General features: G+C 40.1%; 1 protein-coding gene across 1 annotated transcript in view; it reads right to left on the bottom strand.

The window, feature by feature from the left end:
• Window positions 1–1,524: 1,524 nt before the first annotated feature.
• Window positions 1,525–23,396, bottom strand: part of LOC139214426 (guanine nucleotide exchange factor VAV3-like) — a 42,841-nt gene continuing 20,969 nt past the window's right edge. Inside the window, exons 16-27 of the mRNA XM_070845274.1 lie at window positions 22,648–22,749; window positions 21,091–21,182; window positions 20,228–20,250; window positions 19,750–19,774; window positions 18,064–18,194; window positions 15,285–15,350; window positions 15,021–15,055; window positions 14,753–14,869; window positions 10,662–10,749; window positions 10,107–10,236; window positions 2,829–2,977; window positions 1,525–2,315 (exon numbers count right to left, since the gene is read on the bottom strand). Of these exons, the coding sequence (XP_070701375.1) occupies window positions 2,274–2,315; window positions 2,829–2,977; window positions 10,107–10,236; window positions 10,662–10,749; window positions 14,753–14,869; window positions 15,021–15,055; window positions 15,285–15,350; window positions 18,064–18,194; window positions 19,750–19,774; window positions 20,228–20,250; window positions 21,091–21,182; window positions 22,648–22,749 (1,000 nt within the window). The 3' untranslated portion in view covers window positions 1,525–2,273. The remainder of the gene's footprint in view (window positions 2,316–2,828; window positions 2,978–10,106; window positions 10,237–10,661; window positions 10,750–14,752; window positions 14,870–15,020; window positions 15,056–15,284; window positions 15,351–18,063; window positions 18,195–19,749; window positions 19,775–20,227; window positions 20,251–21,090; window positions 21,183–22,647; window positions 22,750–23,396) is intronic.

Raw genomic sequence — 23,396 nt, forward strand, 5'->3', positions numbered from 1 at the left:
GGTGAAAGGGGCCCAAGATCGTTGAAGCTTGTTGACTGAGAAGGAAAACATGGACCTTCACTGAGCTCACATGTTCCTATACCACAACTGCTTTTAGGTGTCTCTCTTTTCTGTTGTGTTTGTTAAGCAATTATACGAGCACTACCAGTTCTCCTCTCACCTCCACAACCGTGTCAGACACGGCTGTGATTTGTGATGCAACTGCAAAGCCTTAGCTCATGCAATGTAACATTTCTCTGAAAAGGAAAAAATAGCCTATTAAATTTCAAAAGTTCAATTCAAAGAGTATGCTTTTATTAAATATTGATGGCACATACATGGTTAGCGGGACGTTAACGTTTGAAGGAAAACAGCATCACTTAATGCCCTTGTGCTACCTTGCTCTACAGTGAACAGCTGTTGCATCATCCTTGAATCATTCATTGTGAAACCAAAAAGAATTTAGGTAAACACAAAATCAGTGGAATGTAAGAGCGCTCTCCGGTTTCTACAGTGAATGATCAAAAGATGAAGGAGCCTACAGTGAATGCACCACATCACATGCACGTTTAAAACGTATTTGTCTTTATAATTCCTTTTGTCCATTTTTGTCTGTTTGATGACTTCATATGTCTGAAACTGAAATGAGAGCTGGGCATAATTTGTTTTCCCTTTAGTGCAATTAAACTTTGTGAAATATTATCCAAGTGTGAGATCCTTCTTCTTTTTGATGATTCACCATATTCACATAGTTTTACGGGCCAGCCATAACTGTAATCAGTTTTTAGACTTTGATCATTATTTCGAGAGATATGCTTCTCTTTTTTGACAATAGATGAGATGAGAAAATTATACCACACTCATGTTTGACCACTAAACATGAAGCTACAGTCAGCAGCAGTTTAATTTAACGTACAGACTAGAAATCTGGAAAAACAGCTAGCCTGGCTTAGTCTGAACGTAACAAAATCCACCTGCCAGAGTCTCCAAAGCTCACTCATTCATTTTGGAGGCAACCAGCAGAGACTCCAGGAACTCACTCAAGAAATAGCCCCATAAACAACCCCACATTTGTTCTTATACAGATTATCTTTTACAGATTAAACAAAGCAGATACAGCATGCTAATTAGTGAGCTTTAGAGGTGCTGGTAGGCAAATGTTATTACCTTCAGACAGAGCGAGAATAGCTGTTTCCCTCTGTTTGCAGTCTTTATGATGAGCTACGCTAACCAGCTACTGGGTGTAGCTTTGTACTGAACAGACAGATTCATCTTCTCATCTATCGTTTTTTGCTCAAGCAAATAAGTGTATTTCCCAAAAAGTGTGACTGTAGCTTTACCGTGGGTGGGAACAATGAAAGTTGACTTTGAGGTGGTTAATTTAAAAAAAAACATATTAATATAAAACAATTATTTGAAAGAAATGATAACAAAATAGGAATCAAAGCATAGAAACATGCCAGCCGTGGATTTCAACACCTTATCAACTACTTTGTGTAGTGTAGTTTTCCAGTCATGATGTGACCAAATCTTGTCCGGCTCCGCAAAGTTATAGTCATAGACAACAGTCATGTGACTGCAAACACATCACGTGTGAATGGCAGCTCAATCCCTCACGCTGTGGTGCTGGAATCTTTCCGTCCTTTTTTTCAAGTGGCGTCAAACCAGCAACTGCATTTAAATATCATATAGTTTATTTTTGTCCATTGATGTAAAGTTTTAAAAATAAAATGGGTCTTTGAGAAAAAGTTGAACACAAAAGTCTGAACAGCCATGAGGCCTATAGTGTTCCAACAAAAGTTGAAGCTCCTCAGTTCCTGCATTTCAATTTGGTAGAGTACCTGGGTGGTGCGCTGTCAGCAGGATCTGTGTTCCAGTTGGGTGACTGAGCCTTCCTGGTATCGAAACATGATGACAGTGAAGGCAAGTCTCACAACAGCCAATAGAGTCATCAATAATAAGACAAGGTGAGCAGGAAGGGAGGGGGGAGGGTTATCTGGGAATAGCACGTGCACATCTCAGTGGGCCGCAGGGGCAGACAGGGCCGCAGAGAGGCGAGATATGGTGAGATGCTCCTGGAATCTGTGATTTGACATCTGCTCTGTGTGAGAGTCTGTCAGAGGGCAGGAGAAGGTTTTTGAGGGCACTGACGCTTCCTCTTCAGTCCAAGTCTCTGGGTTTTTATCAAAGAGATCTGACTTACAGGGCACAGAGAGTGGCAGAGCAGCATGGCGCCCAGCGGAGGTGGTCAGCTTTGAACGGATGCTGAATTAGACGTCACTCATCCAGCAAAGTCATTCCTCCTCTTCCACGTAGGTAGAGGGAAACCAGCCCGCCTGAGAAGCAGCAAAACACGATACAGTTGAGGCAGCATCACACAACTGTGCAAATATGAGGCAGCATATATAGTATTTATGCACTGTTTTGTATTTTCCCCCCTCTTTCTCACAATTTGAATGGTGAATTGAACGTTCCTCATGCTGCAGTCACCCTAAACTCTGCCTACACATGGTGCTAACAGTGCAGAGCTTCACAGAGGTTGCGTAGCACATGCAGACAGTTTAAACACCAAAATAATTGCAGGCCATTTAATTTCAATACATTAAGTGAAACTCTACTGCTTGGACAATTCAACGCTCAGGGAGACTTCTTAAAAAAAATCAAGTATCATGCATTTTTTTTCATGTATGATATTCAAGAGGGGACTGTCCAGTCAGTTATATATGTAAAAGTGCTGTATGAATATATGTTATAAAGAAATTCTACAGTAGCTGTATCTATACTGGACACAAAACAACATGGTAAAGGTGAATTAAAACATTGATGACAGGATCCTAAAGCAGACCCACCCTGCCATTGACCTCTCCCTTCCACCACCCACTGGACATCTTGGTGTAGATCTTGATAATGTCTCCCTGCAGCAGGGAGAGCTCCCGTGTGTCTCTGGAGCAGAAGTCATAGCGTGCCACTGCAATGCCCACCACCCTGGGAGAAAACACTAAGACAAAGAGATGTTGTCTTATTATTGAGAGCCATCGCCATTACATTTCACAGATATTCTGAAAAATACTCTCAGAGATTCAGGAATGTCCTTAGAACAACTCTTGGACTAAAACTGGAGGTATTGTAGTTATGAGGCTCCATGCTGTCATTGGTTGAACTATCACAAACACAAAATCAGTCACGCCCCATACAACAATTTAATCAGAACTATTTTCAAAATTGTAATACTAAATTTGAAGAGAAAAAACCCATTGTCTTTCTTCATGAATTAGTCTGTAGCACCCCGTCTTTCAGTGTTTGGTGAACTTCTCACCCGTGTCTGTCTCTTCAAGCCACTTTGTCCTCTGCACAATCCTGGACTTCATTAAAGCTATCCTCTTAGTCCTTAGATTTGTCACCTTTGGAGCACTTCTAACAGCAAACATGTTCGGCGAGTGACTTCTAACTTTGCCCCAAATTTATGTTATTTTCAAATTGTAATGAAACTTCAACAAGAAAAATGTCAACTCAAGGTCCATTTCAGTCAAATGTGGGTTTGAACTTTTAGTTAGGATTAGTACTAACAAGCTTTTTTAGACTACAAACACTGTGAGAGGGAAACATTAGCTCAACTAAACTTCTTTCTACAAGGTTTATAATGGTATGAAACACATTTTCCAAATGTATTATCCATAATAAAATGACTTTGGCTATATTGTAATGATGATAAGTCAGAAAAGAGCCCTGATTTTTGGGCCAGAGTCATACTTTGTGTAGAAGCAAAAGCACAGAGAGCACAAATGATGAATAAATCATGTTCACGAGAGACAGAGGAGAAATATAAGGCTATCCCCACACATGTAGGTCAGAGCTCATGTCACATGTGAACACAGGAGTGTGTATTTTTGTTTATCTTATCTGTGGATATAGAGTTGACATAACTAGGGGATATTCGGGATGAAAGGAATACATCCACATACACATTATGCCAACAAGACACTCAAGCCCAGACATATATGCATGCATATGTATGCTTATGCAGACAGAGATAGATACAAAGTCATCTTAATAGACAGTTATGGTGCGTTCATGTCAAAATTATTAAGCCTAAATTTGCTATTTTATTTTATTTGTGGTTCTTTAACTCATACAAACAAAAGTGTATCCCTTTTTTAATTAACCAAACTAAGAATGTTGAATTTTAATAAAATGTTAATGCCAGTTATAGTAGTTTTGCAACTCTTTGCCAATGTCTTGTTGACAACTCTGCAGTTATTTTTACCAAGTGGGAGATATATATGTCAGAAATTCATGAATTTTCTGATTTGGAATTACAAAAGGCTGAAATGTTTTTCCCACATGGCAATATGTATAGTCTGTGCAATATGACGTAAAAGCGGCATCGTTAGACTATAAATTCTAATAGAGACAGGAGAAGCAAGACAGTCAGTCTTAGGCAACCTGGAAATATGGGCATATAGCAAGGGAGAGACAAAGAGAGTAGAAAAGCTGTACCTGTACCTGACCAGAAAGGCGAGGAGGAGGGAGGAACAAAGCTGCTGCCGCCAGGAGGAACTACAGAGAAACGGAGCGAGTGATGGGGGGTTCAGGCCGTATTGGGAGCAAAGAGAGAACATAAGCAAAGAAAACACAAGTTTGACAGAAAGAGAGTGTGAGCGGGGGTAAAGGAGAGAGACAGAGGAAAAGTTGGCAAAGTCAAAGAACAAGCAAAAAGCAAGGATAGATGGGAGAGAAGAGTGAGAGAGCAGGGCAAAACAGTGACAGCGTCAAACAATCTGTCATTTCTACTGGCGCATGGCTTTTATGTAATGTTGACCAATAGAAGGTGGGTATTGAGTGCTTAAAACACTTTTGGTCCCAAAGTATACAGACATCCATGCTTGCACATTTCGATCTGGAGTTTTCTATTATTTAGGTTATGCCCTTTAGTCCCATTTGAGGTAAATCTCAACGCTACAACATACATGGATATTTCAGGCAATGATGTGTTTCCAACTTTTTACAGCCTGCAGTGGCCAATCAAACACATGCAATCACATATTCCTGGTGGATCGTTGATTGAAAGCACATGGTACATTTCCAGTGTTCACCTCGTTATCATTGCAATGTTGAAAGTGTTGAAAGAAGAGTTGTAAAATCCTGGCTCAGAGTTTTATAAACCTCTGTATTTATTCTGATAAGCCTTTAAACTCATTGATCTGTTACTCAAACTGGACTTGCTGGATCATATTTTTCAAGCATCCCACTTGTACCTGAAGCAACACGTACCAATCAACACACCCTGTTTGTGTTGTGTTGTGTTACTACATGGCTGTTTTCAGTCTGAACGTCTGCTTATTGCCCAACAGCAGTAGCCAACCTCACTGGTGCTCTTGTGGCTGAATGGGAGCAAATCCACACCGCCAGGTTTTTAAGATCTCGGGGAGAGCTTTCCCAGAAGGGCTGAGGCTGTTATAGCAGCATGTTGATGCCCATGGTTTTTTTCAACAAACACATTTGGTTGGAAAGATCAGATGTTCAACTGTCTACCTACTTTTGGCCATTTACTGCAGCTTCAACAACCCCCAGCCATAACAACCTTTTGAGCTTCAGACCAGGTGAGCCAAAGCAGCAGCATGTGGGTAAGTATACGTCAGAGCACAGCACGGCGTCCTGACAAGGCAAAGGCTGGGAATCCACACCAGAGAGCCAGTGACTTCTGCTCCCATATATAATCCCATCTGAGCCAGCAGACCCTCACACCGAGAAAACTACCTCCTGTCATCAGAACAGTATGGTTCCGTGCTTTGTTCCTGTCCCCCACAGGGATAAGTAAATGCAGACCAATATGTGTCAACTGTTTGTCTGGCTAGAGTGCACACAAACAACTATACACATAGCCGCAGGAAGTAAATACAGTATACACAAACACATACTGTGTGCATGCACGTATGAATAAACATGCACTGTACATAAAACCACAAACTAGCACTTCCATTTAATAGTAGAAGCTGATATATGTTCAGATGTTTCTCTAATAAATTCTAACTAATCTTTTTGTGACAGAGATTTTGAATAGTATCAGTACATTTATATACTACGTACATGTAGGCCGGTGAAACTATAGTTGCATTACAGCTGTAAGTCTTCATGAATCCATTACACCGGTGTCATAATGCTGTTTCAACATAGCGATGGATAGGTCTAAATATATCAAGCCGAACACAGGAGAACAGGGAGGCAATGCATTCATTATATAAGAACCATAAAAATCACTAACAACAGTTTGGATTGTTTGTTTGAATTGGAGTCACTGTTGTCTTTGTAAAAGTATCTTATCTATTTACCTCTTTAGTGTAAAACCAAGATTCCATTACAATAAAAGTAATGTCAGTTCTTTATTGCAGGCACTGTGCTGCCTTACAGTAAATGTCACAGAGATGAATCAGAGATGATGCAATGTGCCTCAATAGGCTTGATTTTTTTTCTTTTAGCTATTTTTGCAAGTGCACAAAATGAAACTTAAGTAAATCCCGTAATGTTATGCAAACGTCTGCGTAGTCATTATACATCCTTTAATGAATTCATCACTGATGTGAATAGGTGCCACATGCACATTTAAAGATGCTACTTGTCTAAACAAAAGACACAAAATGGGACAGAAGAGTGCGTTATGCCTACATGTGCGTTGACTCAGCAGGACTAAAACTAAATGAGAAATGTTGATCTACAGGAAAATACATATTTGAAAGCAATACAGAACATCAGAGAGCCGCACTGCATTATATTCCATTATCTTTTGAATTCTCACCTGGCACCTGAATTTTGTATTTTCATAGCAATTCACCAGAATGTAGGAATTTAAGTGTTTGATGCTCAACATTTCCAGGGGAGGGACCCCGAGACCCTCTGCCCAATATTTCTTTATAATGATTAATGAAACCTACACCCTTGGACAGTGGTTTGGTTTAGTCACTTGTCCTGAAATCAGGAGCAATCATTGAGCTTTTAAAGATTTTTTCTTGAAACCACTGCTCCCCTTCAATAAAACATTGCAGACAATATGATCTAAATCCAAATGTCAATTCTTAAAAATTGCAGGCTTTCATTTTGGAGGTTTGGGTAGTTACTGGGGCCGTTTGTGTGACTGTTGACACACACACACACACACACACACACACACACACACACACACACACACAGACGAAGAGCACACAGACTTAATTAAAGATGCTGGCTGGGGTTTTTCCAAACAAATTACTCCAGAGTTTTGATGGTTTTTCGACAGTTCTGCATCTTGTGATTGTTTGCTCAGCCTTGTATTCTGTTTTCTTTCCTATGAGGTGTCTGTTTTGAGATTCAAACCATTTTGTGTGTGTGTGCTTTTTGTTTTGGCATGACATCTGTCTTTCTACGGAGGCTGTTTACCAGACAGAGAACGCGGTGCCCACACTAAGTCTGTCTATGGGGGTGGACGACTTAAGGCAATAATAATCTATTCCAGAATGCACTGAGGCAACGGCGGGTCTGTCAAGGCTTTCTCACAGAAGGAAGCGCTGTGAATGGCAGCGATGCACAAACACACCTCTTGCAGAGCTGCTTTGAAGCCTGATGCGCTGGGAGACCGATGCTGCCAAAGGAGGCAGAGGGACAAGGATGTAGCAGAATTTCACATCCGAACAGACACAAATGGCTAACTTTGACTTTGTTCCTGTGTTCGTCTGCTCGCCTCGGCTGCTGTTACAGTGGCTGTGGTTGTTTACAAGCACACCTCTCTTTAAGTTAAGACAGTTTACCTCCAGCTGCTTTCTGCTCTTTTACATCAGATCATATTTGCAAACTTTTCCCAGTTTTGTGGAAACAGGCGCAGTCCCTCAGTTGGTCCAGGGGTATCCCCCAGGAGTGTGTCAGCAGGCGGCTGTCACACAGTTTTCTCCACTGCCAGCCCAAGTGAAATGTCATGTCCTGTCAGGAAAATTGTGAAGCCATCTCGGAGCTGAGCAGCGTGCAGAGTGTGACGTTTGGAGTAGCAGGCTCCTGGTGCTTGCCTGGGGCACTGGGCCCTAACTGGGACCTCTCCGCCAAGCCTGGTGAGCTGCCGAGGCTCCTCTCTATTTCTTTCACTCACTGTCTCTCTCGCTCCCTCTTTTGTCTTTTGCTCTCTCTCCATCTCTCTTACTCATACCTTCCCTTTGTACCATATGTCTCTGGCATTAACATACCATCTGTATTTAGATATCTAATCTGGGTAAGAAAAAGCACGTTAATTCAAGGTGCAAATGCACTTGAAACAGACTGTGATCAGACTACGATTGGATCAGCTAGGTCACATCTGGAGGTGGTCTGGTTTGTATTGGATCTTTGCCAGATGAAAATGTAATCTGTACACTTTGGCCACGTTTTCAAAGGAATAGTTTGGGAAACGCACTTATCTATTTCTTGCCAAGACTGATTTAATACCACTCTTGTGACTGTGCGGTCATTTTTTCCCCCATTTCCACCTCTCCTCTTAAACTGAAACTTTAAATCTCTCTCCCTTTCTAACCTTACTTTCATAGGGAGGGGGGGGATCTTCTTCCTCAAGGCCCCTTTGCCCTTCACACACTTCCCCCATAGCGAATGAGCATCTGCTTCTGTCTCTAATGACCCACTGCCTGGACTTGTTGAACTAGAGCACAAGAATACATTTATTCGTGCATTGAAAACAAAGATTCTGCTTTACCTCTTATGGCCAAGGATTACCTCTTTACCATACAGTGACGGTACTTATACAGTATGACACAATTTACAACACAATACTGGGTACATACATCATTCTGACCTTGTGAGAGGTTCTCACATTTAACAGTATTTCCATAAATCATCTAATGTTATGCTGACCCAGATAGATGGGTTCTGCCACATAACATGAGCAACACATAGATAACATAAAGTAATCACACAGAGGACCAGCACTGCTTAAATCACTTGCCTCTTTTCCCGTTTAGGTGTCTTTGTGAGATGAAAGCCCTGTCTGTAAAATTATTTGACAATTATTTTAATTTTATTTTCTCACTAAAAAGCATTTCTGATGAAGATCGACTAATCTCATCAAAAGAGCTCCAAACCACTACAGCGTCACATTATTTGATGGTGAATGTAAATTGACAGTGGTGCATTGTTTGACAGAGTGAATTCAAACACCTCTGATTCAGCATAGCATTTGATTTATCAAGTATGATGGATTACAATCTTTTAAAAAAATGAATTGTGGAACATGAGACACAATTGCCCTATGTCATGGTATTACTGGAAAGCAAATTTATCAAAATGCTTTGACATTTTTTTAAAATAACTGTCATCTTACGTAACCGAAGCAAACTGCAGGAAGCACTATTTGCTCGTCGGTGAAAACAACTGCAAGCATTTCATATTACCATTTAGTTTGACAGAGATCTAGATTCCATATAATAAATTGTATGTTAGTCAAATGCAAATGAATTTATACATGTGCTATTTGACTGTGTTATGATAATGACAAGAGGATCAACCAAGCAAAACTGAGGAGGCATGTCTCCCAAGGAAAAGTGCTGCTGCTGCACCGTTCCGCCGGGAATCGTGTTAGCTCATTATGCTGTGCTAAATATTTCTAGCATGTCTCAAATGTCAAAGAGGACTGCCTCAAGTATCAAGACACAGTTTTGACTTGAGTGTCTAATAACGCAAACCAAAATGCTCTGTCAGCATAATTTTGTGATGTAAGACGGGACATTTTTTTCTACAGTTCTTCAAAGTGAGAGCATAAAGTGTAGTTGCTGGCCTGTAATAACAAACTATAGCATGAGAGATACTGATTCCAGCAAACAGCTTCTGCCCTCAGCTTGTTCTGTTGTTTCTATGTGATCACCTTGGGAATATTAGCTTCAACAGACTGTTTTGGCCATGTAGAGAAGCTTTACAAGTGGGTGCTTCACAGGAAAAACAGCTCACCTTATTTTATCTGGGCGGGGTTGTTGAAGGAGAACCCACAGGTCCTCAGGTCAAAACACATGCAGAGAATTACTTTCAACAACAACTGGATCAAGATCTGCTCTGAACTGGCAGCATTTCAACCAATCAGACTCAGTCTCAGTTAGGGAACCTGGATGTTTGTGAAGCAGACTCACCACTGCCAGTCTTGGTAATGGCCCTGGGCATGTTTCCATTGGAAAGTTCCCTATAGGGGATCTGCAGAGTGGTGTCAAGACTGCTGAAACCCTCCTTCAGAGAGTGCTGCTTGTAGTATTCCACCAAGTCCTGTGTAAAACAAGCACAATAACAATGATAAGCCCAGGTGAATATATATGGTATTGTGTACAAATGAATAGAAAAGAGAGCAAAGACATGTGGGAAGGTTGGTGAGGAAGTAGCTGCTTGTTTGATCCTGACAATACAACCGCAGCCAGTACTGGGGAACAGTATATCTTTCTATCTACCCATTTCACATGTACACACTGGAAACAAGCTAATATTAGCAACTGCCATACAATACCACAGGCAGTTGCTTCCAGTTGCTCCATTTTTTATCATTGTACAAAACAAATGTAAAAATGTTCAACTTGCATTCGGGGGTTTATCTCAAGAGAGTGCTGAAAAAGTAGTGTAATGTCAAAATGATTATACTCATTAATGCTGAAGTAGTTCATAGGGCACAAAAATCCATACAAAGTTAAAACCCTCACCAGCACAGTCTTGAACAGTCGACTCTCAGCGATGTAAAAGCAGCCATCCTTGGTCAGAATCTTAATGTGCTTGACTTTATCATTGAACCTGTAGAGTATGAATGAAACATGGGTTGCTAATTAATTATAAATGCTTCCACATCAATCCAGTCTCTACGGTGAAGCATCACAAAGGTCTGTCCGTTACCATGCTGAAGAAATCGGATCCAATTCACTCACGTCAGATTATAACATAAACATCACAGCAATACCCTGTCTTCGCCTGCAATATCAATACATACTGTATACCAGTGGGTTCTAATTAATCAATATCTACTTGTGATCCTTCATCACAGGTAATGCTTTAAAGTTGGTGAGCAGTTATAACAAACAGTAGTTTTTCTTCTTAGATTGTTTCATTTGAATCTTAGAGGTATTAAGAGCTAAAAGTATCTAACATTTAATAAGAAAAGCAAGAAATTAGAAAAAGTTCAGAGAAAATGTCAGAAAAAACACAGTTTTGTGTTACAGAAACATTTCTTTGACTCACCAGAATCCACAAGAGTATGCTTATGTATCTTAGTATGTATGTTTTCTCTTTGGATAATGTATTGTTTTGTATGGCATTATTTTTTAAAAAATCCTCTACTAAAGAAAAACAAAAATGTCTCCAAAATCCACTTTTTTCATTTAAATCCAAGTTTTGTGGTTTCTTTGCCAAACATTTGCCAAAGTTTGGACTCTTGTTCTACCTAGAAATGATTCCCCAGGTGTGGGGAACAACTTACTACTTATGGACCTTCTTCTATATGAATTCCATAGTCTATTAAAGAATTACTATTCTGTACTGACAGGAAATGATACAAAAGCCTTGCCTACAGATAACAACAAAGAAAATGGCTTTCAAAACTCAATGCATCATTTCTTTGTTTTCTGTGATGTCCCTGGAGCTGTCACTACCATATAATATAATAATATAAATGGGCCATATAATGGGCACTTTTCACAGCCAACATTTTGACTAATAGCAGGAAAAGCACAGGCGTAATTAATAACATTTGTTCCATTTAAGTGTGTGTCATTAAGCCTTGTCAGTGAGCCAGCATACACAGTGGCAGGCTCTGAAGCTAGTGAAGCTAAATGGAGTGAAGCCCTTATTAAAATTATTTAACTGTGGATTTCCTGCTATGATATGTCAAACCATCTGCTGTAAAATAAGCTGTTTTTAAATTAGGTGTCAACAGCTCCTCAGTGTTCATTGTGCAAAGCAAAAAAAAGTCATCTGACCCTCATTAAGATAATTCATTATGTACATAAACTGAGACATAGCTATCTTCTTTGTATAGCAAGCCAATCACTAATGAGTAGTGAGACAGGTATGTCTCTATTACTCTATGAGGTAGAAACACATTCAGCTTGTTTTTTTAATAATAAATGTGTATTTTGGAATAGATTTTACCTAATTATCGCAGCTGATTCCCTTTTCCCTCCTGTGTTTATTTTGTATGCCAAAATAATATTTTACCAAGCACCCCTAACCTGGAAGATGCAGTTTAGTGTGCTCACTTAATCTAAGATGAGACAATATATGGCATCTGACTGTAAAAAAACATACTGCATAGTACTTGAGAGCATGGTATAGGCCTGGCTAATTAATTAAGTGATTAAACAATCATATGTCATGGGAGAATCATAGCTCAGGCTGAGCGCTTTGTTGAAAAATAATGTGGGCCAACCTTGAAAATACATACGAATTGTTCAGTACGTGCACACTGAAGGCACAAGTGGGAATGAGCTGTCAAGCCAATCTGAAGCACAGTGCTGTATATTGCATGTCTACCATATGGGGATGTGCAAGTTGTAAATGTCCCAATGCAGCATATAACAAATGAGAAGAATATGGTCATGTTGCAAATTCACTGATACATTATGAATATATGGTGAATAATATATTATTAATGCTATGAGTTATATGGTGCATAACAAATACAGACAGATGAGTCTTTCTTTCTTCCTTTAGGTTCCTATGGCTGCACATACGTACAAACACACAAACATCACTCAACACACACACACACACACTCACACACACAAACTGACAACTCGTAGCGTTTAGCATTAGACAGTTCTAGTTGATTAGTAGCAGCTCTCTGTATAAAGCTCCATTATCTCAAACGGCCATCCTGATAACGATCTTAAGCAGTGAGACAGGCAATTAGGATTGGAGTGTTCAGAAACTGGCCCTGTACATCAAAGCTTTGAATGAGGGACGGTATGAGTCCACCAAACCAAATGGGCCGGAATGGTGTGTCAATGGCTAAATAGTCTTAACATCCAAACACTATTTCAGTGCACCCTCAATCGTTATAATCTCTCAGAGCCGTCATGCCAGGTCGGGAGGACTCGATAGTTCTTTCTTTTTTTAAAAGACTGAACAAGCTTTGATGTAGCCTGAAAGATATACGCTGGTGAAATGGACAGTGTTGTATTTCAAAAGAGGGATACCGAGTCACTCAACCTACAGATAAAGCAGCCATTTATTAAGGCCTAAAGGAATGGATATTTTATCTGCAATTCAAGTGTGTTGCTGGCTTTCTTTTGAAACACATTTCTAAGAGTAATAACCAAAGAAGAGCAAATAGTGTGATTCAAAGCTATCAGGCTTTCCTTGAACACGTGTCTTGACGGACACCAGAAAGATGGTAAAGTAGATTATTCAATCGAACCTCTTTCCCATGCTGCATTCACTGAGGATGTGCAGCCTCCAACCATTAGAGTAAACTAAAATTAGGTATGATGAAGTGCAGATACTCAAATTAGAAATCAAAATTAGAATTTACCCACTTTGAGGACCTCAATATAATCGAGGCAGGACCATGTTTGATACGCAGAGTGTTAAAAAATTCAGCGGCAGGTCGGGTGATTATCCAGGCTAAATAGTGACTGGAAACATTTTGTCAACAACAAATTTTTCTGACCATAAACAAAACTAGTTGATCGATTGCTTTCTTGTTATTCCAATGGGAATGGTTTTTACCCTCTGACTGCTTTTCTCATTGGTAAAATAGTTGAAATATACATCTGTGGCACATATTCTGTCCCTTTTCTGATGTTTCTAAAACTAGTACCATGTATTGACAGTATGACAGTTAGGGTATGATGTTAGATACCTGGTGCACAATTCCTGTTCCAGTACACTGCAAAGGTAAATCAACTAAAACAGACATAAAAACCAAATCATAAATGCAATAAGCAGCTGCTGATATGAGGGTTAAGGTTTACTCTGCAGGAGTTCCATCTTTTTATTAATTAGCTAAAAGCAAATACCACATCTGACCATTTGGTTTTGCTGATAGCTTTGATGATTAAGACTTTGGTGAAATGCACCGTTTAGCACAATCACTATCTGTGAGTATCTGTGTGTACCAAAAAACCTTAACTGACTTATCTGTTTAGCTCACACATGAACTTACATCACCAGCAACTTAACGAGTAGCCTATGATTACCGACTCGCTGCACTGCGCCCTTTAAAACAATTCCGAATGCCAGTTCTCTAACAACGTCTATTGCTCATTTTTAAGATTATGAGGGTCATAATGTGATTCCTGCAAAGCCTTGACGATTATATTGGCTCAATGTTTGACGAATAAAAGTAGATTAAATGCAACGCTGGGTTTGGTGCTAAGATGCTAGACACCCTGTGTTTTTTTCTCAATTTGTGCGAAACAACTCTTTAAACTGTCCCCCACCACTTACATTTCAGTATCATCTGTGATTCATCACACCATTCTTCAGTTGTGGCTGCTGACAATAATATAGTCACTAAAACCTCTTGTTTTTCGTTGACATGAGTGGAGCACAGCATGATCTCCTTTCTCCATGTCAACATGTGATGAGCTGTTTGTTTTCAGATACTGCACCATTGTTGTACAGAGCTGTGATTTGCATGTGGGCATCTTGTTTGCTTGAGTGACTCTTACTACTCATTTGCTCACAAACTCTGCTGCCTGCATGTGTTTTGTTTACTCCACAATTCTTGGTAAACAGTAGAAAGTAAAAATTGGAGATCTAGTATGGAAATAAATGGAAAACAAGCTGTCACGTTGCTTACTTTATACTGATGGCATATTCAGTGCACTCTTTACTCCTGTGTCGAACCAGATAGGTGCTGTTTCCTCGGTCCAGAAGCTCCACCTCAGCCTGGTATCTCTCCATCGGCCCTGCAAACCTGAACCACCCGTGAACAACTACCTCACTCACACTGCAATCTATTCCGAACATGGATGAGGATGAGAACAGTCAATACAACCAATAAAATAAAGTAAGAATGACTTGTGGTCATTGTTAGCTATCTACAGTCACTTGTTTTCATCACTTACCAGAGCTGGGCAGAGTAATCGACAGGTTTTGGAACCTGGCATAAAAGAGAATTGTGGTTATTTTGTGTCTTAATGGAGTCGATACAGAGAGGTGGAGGTCATTTGTGATAATTCAAGCCGCATCTAATGGCTAAAATGGCGAAAAAGTGCAACTGAGCAGCACTACTTTCCTTTGCAGAGACATCAATAGTAGCCATTATCCACTGAATGTATTGTAATCACACTAAATGTGCGTTATTGATTACAAAAAATATACACACTTACACATGGGCAAGGCCTCACAGCATCACTTGGAAAGAAGCCAATCTTGCTTGTCGCCAGAATTTTGCCCTGCAATGGCAACTGGCTGTTAATCGCATTATATATGTCTGGGAGCAACAACACACACCTCTCTCTCTCTCTCTCTCTCTCTCTCTCTCTGTCTCTGTCTCCCTTTTCTCTTCCCCTCCCACACTTGCTTAAATAAATCCTTAGCAATTAGCACACAACAAGCAGTGCATCTAATTTGCAACCCAAGTTAATTATGGTTCAAACTCTGCCGGCAGTTAGATTTGTACTGCATCAAAACAAGAGCCTCGTTTAACACTAAATAATGGATCTTATTCTGGTCTTTGAATATCCAAACAGCATGAGCTTTCTGGTTTGCAGTAAAGACTAACAATTGCATTTCAGCAAACCCGCCTCGAGCAAACACAAACCTTATATGAAAATCATTAATTCCCTGAACAAACACAGTGTAGACTCTTTTTTTTTGTTGCTCCAACTAAATAAACTGAATTGGTTAAACAAACTGCTTAATTTTAAACAGACTTGCTCTAACACAGATGTTCAGTTGATCTTAATTCTCCATCAGGTACATTATCTTATAGACCATATTACACATATATATCAACATTAAGCTCAAGACAATTTGAGCTTCCAGTTGTGACTTTGAGGTCAATTTGAAGTCCATTGAGTCAATCTGAGAAGACAGTGAGTGTTGAGGGCATGTGGAGCTCTTCATTCAGCTTCCTGCCCTGTTTATGCTTTCCTCCTCACTCTTCTTTATTAGAGTATGAAATGCTTTTTGGGACCGTGCAAGCCCCGGCAGTAACTAGATTGGAAAGCGAATCTTTACCCATCTCTATGATTCATTCTGTGTAATAACATTTCATCAAAGGTTTTTTGAGAGGCCCTCTCTATTTGTTATGCCTTCGATAAGCGTATGATAAAGATTAAACTTATTACTCTGTTGGCATAAACAGGCAGCAGCCAAAGGATCAAATGAAATTACAGTGATTGATTGTATTGTTCTGCCAGTGGGATGGGGGATAATTGCCTTCTGGGTAACAGGGGATATGAATTCTCAATGTTCTGTAATTCCATCCTCTGGCGCCACTGGGGACGCTGAAGATTAAAGGAACCCTGTGGCGTTTTCATTGTAAACAAACACAGTTTTTTTGTTTAGAGTCAGTGTTTCTCACCAAAATGAATTGTATTTGACCGTAAGACTTAACAAAATTGTAGAAAACTTGCAAAGTATTATTTTGTACACTTTCAAATTGTAGTCTTCTTAATTTTCTTCTCTTTTATTGCTGCATCCTGCAGTTTGCGGCTCATTACTGCCACCCACTGTTGACATGCATTACTGCTCTCTGTATGTAATGTAATTCTTTGAAAACACCTGACCTAAATTGTCTTACTTATTTTTCCCTAGCTAATATCAGTTACTGAAAAATGCCACTTTTGATTAACCAACATCTAATGTTCAGTTTGTTAATTAAATGACACTGTAGAGCTAACAGACTGTAAGCTAACCCTGCTAAATCTACATTAGCAAAGTATCAGTAACTGTCATCCCTGCTTCTTGCACTGGTGGAGGCCATGTGATTTAAATTACTTTTTAATCACACAATTAAATGTATTCACCTGCAGATTCATTGAATATATTGAATATATTGTAAAGGTGAACAGCCTAAAAAAAGAAACACATAATCCAAACAAAGTGGGAGCAGGATAGCTTATTATTATTACAGTATCATTACGCACAGGACAGGAAAACACAAAAACGTGAATTATAATTTAATTCATTTAATTATCCCATCCCAGCATGTATGGTTACCATGGAAGCAAACAATGCAGTGCCATCAGGTCTGTGGCATGACATTCTGCTAGCTGTTCTATCGGCTTACAAGAAGTCTCCTGGCATTCATGCCCTCACCCACCACCTTGTGCTCTGTCACAACAGAGAGAAACATGGAGCATTCCAAATCGGGCTAACGGCCAACTCTCAGCCGTGCCGTTGGCAAAGACTGCAGCCTGATTGGAGCAGCACCAGAAGGAGGATGAGGCTTTAATGCCGCCGTAAAGCAGAGTGAGAAACAGCTAGGGAGGCTGCCGGAAGACCCCAGATAAATCGCCATCCTTTCAAAAATAGATAAGGTCAAACACTGTCAACTGTTGGCTGACCTCGTGAGATGGTTGCTAAATGTGCCTGTACATGAGGTTGTGCACCACCATTAAAACATCCTCCAGAGGCTGAAGTATCTGCTGTTTTATTGTCTCATTGTGGCACTCAATTAATCAACTGAAGCCACTAATTGGTTAGATCATCAGATGTGGGCTGTGATTCAATCTGAGGAGTGAAAGAAAAGACAGATACCCCACTTGTAATGTAACCGGGGTTCTGTGGAGTTCATACAGATCTTCGACTGATATTCCTAATTAACACTGACCTCATCATAATGTCATATTCATGGCTCACCTGACAGGACACAGAATGTGATAAACAACCGCAATTTCATTGGTGATTTATAAACGATAATTGCCAAGGGGAGAGATATTGTTGCTGTCACCCCACTCACATATTCATATAAGCTTTTTTCTCGGTCAGATAGTGAGACAACCAGCAGGAAAGAGAGAACAGACATACAGCACGGATTCAAACCCATGAAACTGCAAAGACATTGCGTGCAGCGAGCCAACCCGGTGAGCCGTAACATGTTATATTTTCACAGAGTCAAAGATGTTGAGATAAAACGAGGCTGAGCTGAGTGACACGCACCTGCCACCAGGAGCTGTGCAGGTCGGCAAACATCAGTTCAATGACATCCCCCGCATGAATGCTTAGTGGGGGCCCACAATGGGGACAGGGGATGCCACTGTAGTCTCTGATCACAACCATCCTGGGTAAACCTGGTGGACAGGGAGCACGAACACATTTATAGTCAGACAGTTTAGATATTAATCAGACAGACAGTCTTATACAGAAGTACAAGAGCAGTAATACTTTGTGTATCCTCATCAAATTCATCATTACTTCTACGTTTGATTAAAAATACTCCAAGTTGCACCTCTCCACGCAACCGGCATCACCGATGGGTGTGGTCGGACGTTTGCTCTCCCGTAACCAAAGCCAACAGCAATGTCACAGTATGCGACACACCCTGGACCACACTTCCATATCACCTTAGCAAAGTGAAGATGCCCTTTAAATATATGTGAATGGTCCGTATTGTATTGGGTGGACAGCAGAAATCTCAGAGGCAGATATGTCAAAATATGGGCAAATAAAATGAAGACTACCTGCATGAATAGATATCACTAGAGGTGGGTACGAAAAAAAAAATCCTGTTTTGCTTCAATAATTGTTTGCATCACTTGGACTAATCATGCATACAAAACAAATTCCCTTACTGTCATTTACTCAAAGCTTCCAGCACAATTGATCTCTAGCATGTACATAAACAGAAACGCCCTGACAGTCATCTTGATTTAAAGGCTAAACCTCCAGAACGGCGCCCTTCTAAAAAGCAGCAATTTACTCTCGCGGGGAAACTCATCTCTTCGATCCCTGTACGATGCAGCTCCAATCTTTCCGCAGCGTGGCAGACAAATACAGCCACAAGCATCCGGCTAAGGCTAAGACTAAACACCCCTGCCAACTTGAAAGACACAGCCACTTACTCTCCCCAGACTCACACATTTAGCCCCCTCAGACACATCTCCCTTCCAGCCATGGCTCCCCTGCAAACCAGCCCGAGGACACTATTAGCTGATGATGACCTCAGATGAATGGAATATCACATTCATGTTTTTAATAAGAACAATAAGCACGGATGTCTTTTTCATAAAGCCCCTTATGTAAATTGATTTATCACACAAAGGCACAGCTCAGCAGTTGAGGCCCAGGCATATAGACTGCTGGAAATGTTTTTCTGCCCGCATTTCTCCTGCCGCTGTCCTCATAATGATTCTACCCACTCCAATTCATCTAAATGCCGCCTTGGGTTTAGGCATCATGGCATGCCTTGAGAAAAGGGCTTTTTTGTACTTTGATCTGATTCCGTCTGCATCCTATTATTCATTGGTTATTCTTACTCAAATATATTTGTCAAGAGAAAACTGCTGTTGCTCATTTCCTCCATTGAACCCTGTGTGAGAGCAGGAGAGATTCATGTCAGTGCATTTCGAGGAAAACATCTTCAGGGTTATTTTTTTTTCAGGGTGGGGTGGTCAAGAAAGAGTTGAGTAATATTTGATCAAAAATTAGATGGGGGTATGATAATATCTTAGGGTTAACTCTCAACCACGATCTATCTCCTCCTGTTCTCACTCTGGCCTCTGACTAACCACCTCCTTTTCATCCTGTCTGTGTTTCTGTTTTGTTACAGAACCGAGATGAAAGCAACTTAAGCAGTACTACGTAGAGCCCTTGGCAGGTTCACTAAAGCGGTCAAGCCATACTGACCTGGGTCTGGTGGTGTTGTGCTTTCCTGTGGATTAAGGGAGAAAGTGAGAAAGATAAAGAAAAAGACCAGAATACAAGGCAGGAAGGAAGGAGAACTTATGGAGAGACTAAGAGAGTGATAAACTCTCTACTACAGGATCAGCCTGACCTCAACAATGAATCATACTTTAAATACAATCATCTGTGAGTGTTACTCTATAAAAGTGTGCTCTAACCATTTTATGAGTGAAAGATAAACTTATAAAAATTGAGTAAAAATTTAAGACTTCTCTATCAGAGCACTTTTTGGGGAAAAATATAGAGGCTTAATATGTTATACTATTAAAAAGCCCCTACAGGTACAAACTATTCCCCAGCATCATCAATTGTTGCCCTTCCTATCCTTGTCTGTAGTTGAGTGAGTGTGTCTGATATCTGCGATGTTGTGCTTCACTAATTATGTTAGCTTTGGTGTCTAAGTCAAAGAGGAGAGTCTTACCTTGGGCTTCGGCTTAGCAGAATCTGCAGTCAGATGGGAGACGGACACAGTGAGAGGAATACAATATCAATGTGTGGTGGCTTCCTGACATACAACCTCAACTGTCAACCTCTGCTGGCCCTCATCACGCCTCAGAATGCATAAAGACCACGGCGCTTCTGCTAAGAAGGCTTGTCAAACGGCTGAGCTGCCTTTAGCTGTCTGTGTATTCAGGGAAGGTAATGTACCTGAACTACAGCCCCAGACTGGTGACAAAGAGCTACAGCTTGACATAGGAGTGAGAGGCAACAGCTTTCAATTGAACTACTGTTAAGAATTTATTAAGTCAAAACGTATCATGTATAATTTTTTGGTTTGTTTAAAGTTTCTCTAATAATTTAGACTTTCTTTGAAGGGAAAATAAAGGTATGTACAGATTATATTTCATTTGTGGGTAGCAAAGTAGGGAAGGGCAAAGGGTTACCACACTGAGAGCTACTTTTTTTACATAGATAGATATTTATAACAATTTTTAGTATACCATCTGTTAGATATCTAATGTAGAAGGTTGGTAATCTGGCACGACGGGGTGGTGTTAGAAAAAAGCTCATGGAGTGCCCAAAATGTTAAGATTCATGCTCTAGGGAACATGACTGTGCTCAGTAAATTTCATGGCAATCTGCCTTTTAGATTTTGATATTTTGTGTGTATAAGTTGAAATTGTGGCCTAATGGTGACGCTAGAAGAAAGGTCACCAAAAAATTAGGACGTGTTCTCTAAGGGACATAACTATACACAGCAAATATCATGGAAATGATGCCGTTACTTCTCGAGATAACGTGTTACAGACGAAAATGTTCAAAAAGCAAAAAAAAAAATCTCACCTGTTCTCCCACAGACTTCCAGTTGGCCCAGACACTCCTTATGAGCCCCCAGCCCACATTTTAGACAGAGATATCCCTGGTTAAAGATGCCCCTGGACACAATAAGCCATGGGATATAATTCATGTATAACAGCCTCCTTTAGAGAAACACCTTGACATTTTAAAAAATCAGACATCTGTCTAAGTCTCAAGATTAGAATGACATAAGAAATGTCCTTCAGCTTTCCAAAACCATATAACCCATCCTGTCTTCTGAACACTAAGACGGCTCTGTAGCCCCTATTTATTTAATTGAATCCAGACATATAAGAAGCCATTTCCAGTTAAGTTAGAGGCTAAATTCAAAAAACTTCCTTTTCCCTTAAGTGCTTAAGGAAAAATGCCTGAAGACTGAAATGTAAAATGTCACTTTGTTCCATTTATATCTTTCAATATGAAGGAAATCTGAGAAAAAAGATTTTGATCCTTCCCTCTCTTTTGATCAGCACATTAAAGAAGTCACTAAGACTGCCTTTTTCAATTCAAGTAACATAGCTAAAATTAGGTCTTTCCTGTCCATGGCTGATGCAGAGATCCCAATTTATGCCTTTGTTTCATCCAGACTTGATTGTTGTAATATTTCTTTTGTCTGGTCTGCTGCGTGTTAGCACTTAAAGTCTTCAAATGGTTCACAATGCTGCAGCTAGAATCATTCATTGGCTCCCTGCTCATGTCAGATCAGACTTTAGGGTGCCTCTGATGACCTACAAAATTGTAGATGGGCTCGCCCCTTTATACCTGTCTGATCTCATTATACCTCATATCCCATCTCGGGCGCTACGCTCTCAGAATACAGGGCTGCTCTCTGTCCCCAGACTTAAAAAGAAGTCAGCAGACTGCAGGGCCTTTTCCTATGGTGCCCCTTTCCTTTGGAAATACCTTCCTGCTGACATCAGACAGTCTGACTCAGTTGAGGCCTTTAAATTCAAACAGAACTTTCAATCAGTAGACACTCTTCAATTAGTTCAGGCCTCGCACTTGTTACCACTATCCTTCGGATGGGTCGATCTCAGTCTCGACAAATCTGTTAACCCTTATAACCCTTGTAACCCTAATACTTATGGTCCTGTAAACTTTTTAATAACTGCTGCATTTCTCTCCAAGCTGTGTGTCTCTTTCTTTCTTTCTTACATTTACATTCCTCACACATTTTTTGTTGTTGTTAGTTTTGTTGGTCTGTTCTATTAGACTTCTGTCTGTCCTGAAGTGACTATAGTTTATTGTGCAGACTGTAAATCCCCCTGAAACAAACTGTGGTTTATGATTTTGGACTAAATAAATAAAATTTGACTTAACTTAATTTGAAAGTGTGTTTTTATAAGAACAGGAACGCCCTACCAGTGCAACAACACATGATGATTTGCCATAGAACAGCGTGTGCAGTTACAATTCATGTTCAGCCTGTCTCAGACGTGGGATTGAATCCTACACAGAAACATTTTCACTCTCACTGGGACTTCATCAGGTCTACATAATTAGCTAAAACAGAAGAGTCTGTTCTTCACGCCTGAATATTACCTGAGCAAGAAGTGACAGAAACTGCAGGAAGTGATCCCTTCGAATGTGTGCATCTTGAACTGGTGGGAGTTGTGGTTGGCTTTTTCTGGTCGGATATTTGATCTGAGACAGACAGACAGACAAAAAAAAAAAAAGAACAGACAATAATTCAATGAAATCAAGAGTATAGTCACACTAGCGACTCTGTGACACTGTACATAGGTAAAGTGGTGCTTTGAGCTTAATGCTAATGTCAGCACAATGCTACGTAATGTTTACCATTGTCAGCATCTTAGTTTAGCATGTTAACATTTGCTAATTAGCATTACACACAAATGAATGTCAGTACAAAACGCACAGATGGTAAGATTTTTTTTAAGAGTTCTGAGCCGCTGGCTCGCCGTTAGTAGTAGTCATTAGGATTCGTGCCCTGCAGACCTTGAATGTCTGAATAAAACTTCTTGCCAAACCATCCAATATTTCCCTAGATATTTCGGTCTGGACCAAATGGTTTACTGTGTGTGTGACAGACCAACATTACCACAGTGTCATGCCTCCAGCACGAAAAAACAAACAAAAAACGTAATAATTGAGTTTAAGTGTGTCTCAATAGTGGGGATAATTTTCTTTCAATTTACTCACTATACAAAACATTCTTAATCATTTCTTTATCGACTGAATAAAATAACGTTGTTGTGGCAAAAACAATCTGCAGTTCATTTCTTCAACTGACCGAAATAAAACAAGTTTACCCGCAGTGCATGCGTATG

Source organism: Pempheris klunzingeri, chromosome 15, assembly GCF_042242105.1.
Source record: "Pempheris klunzingeri isolate RE-2024b chromosome 15, fPemKlu1.hap1, whole genome shotgun sequence".
In the NCBI taxonomy this organism is placed as follows: Eukaryota; Metazoa; Chordata; class Actinopteri; order Acropomatiformes; family Pempheridae; genus Pempheris; species Pempheris klunzingeri.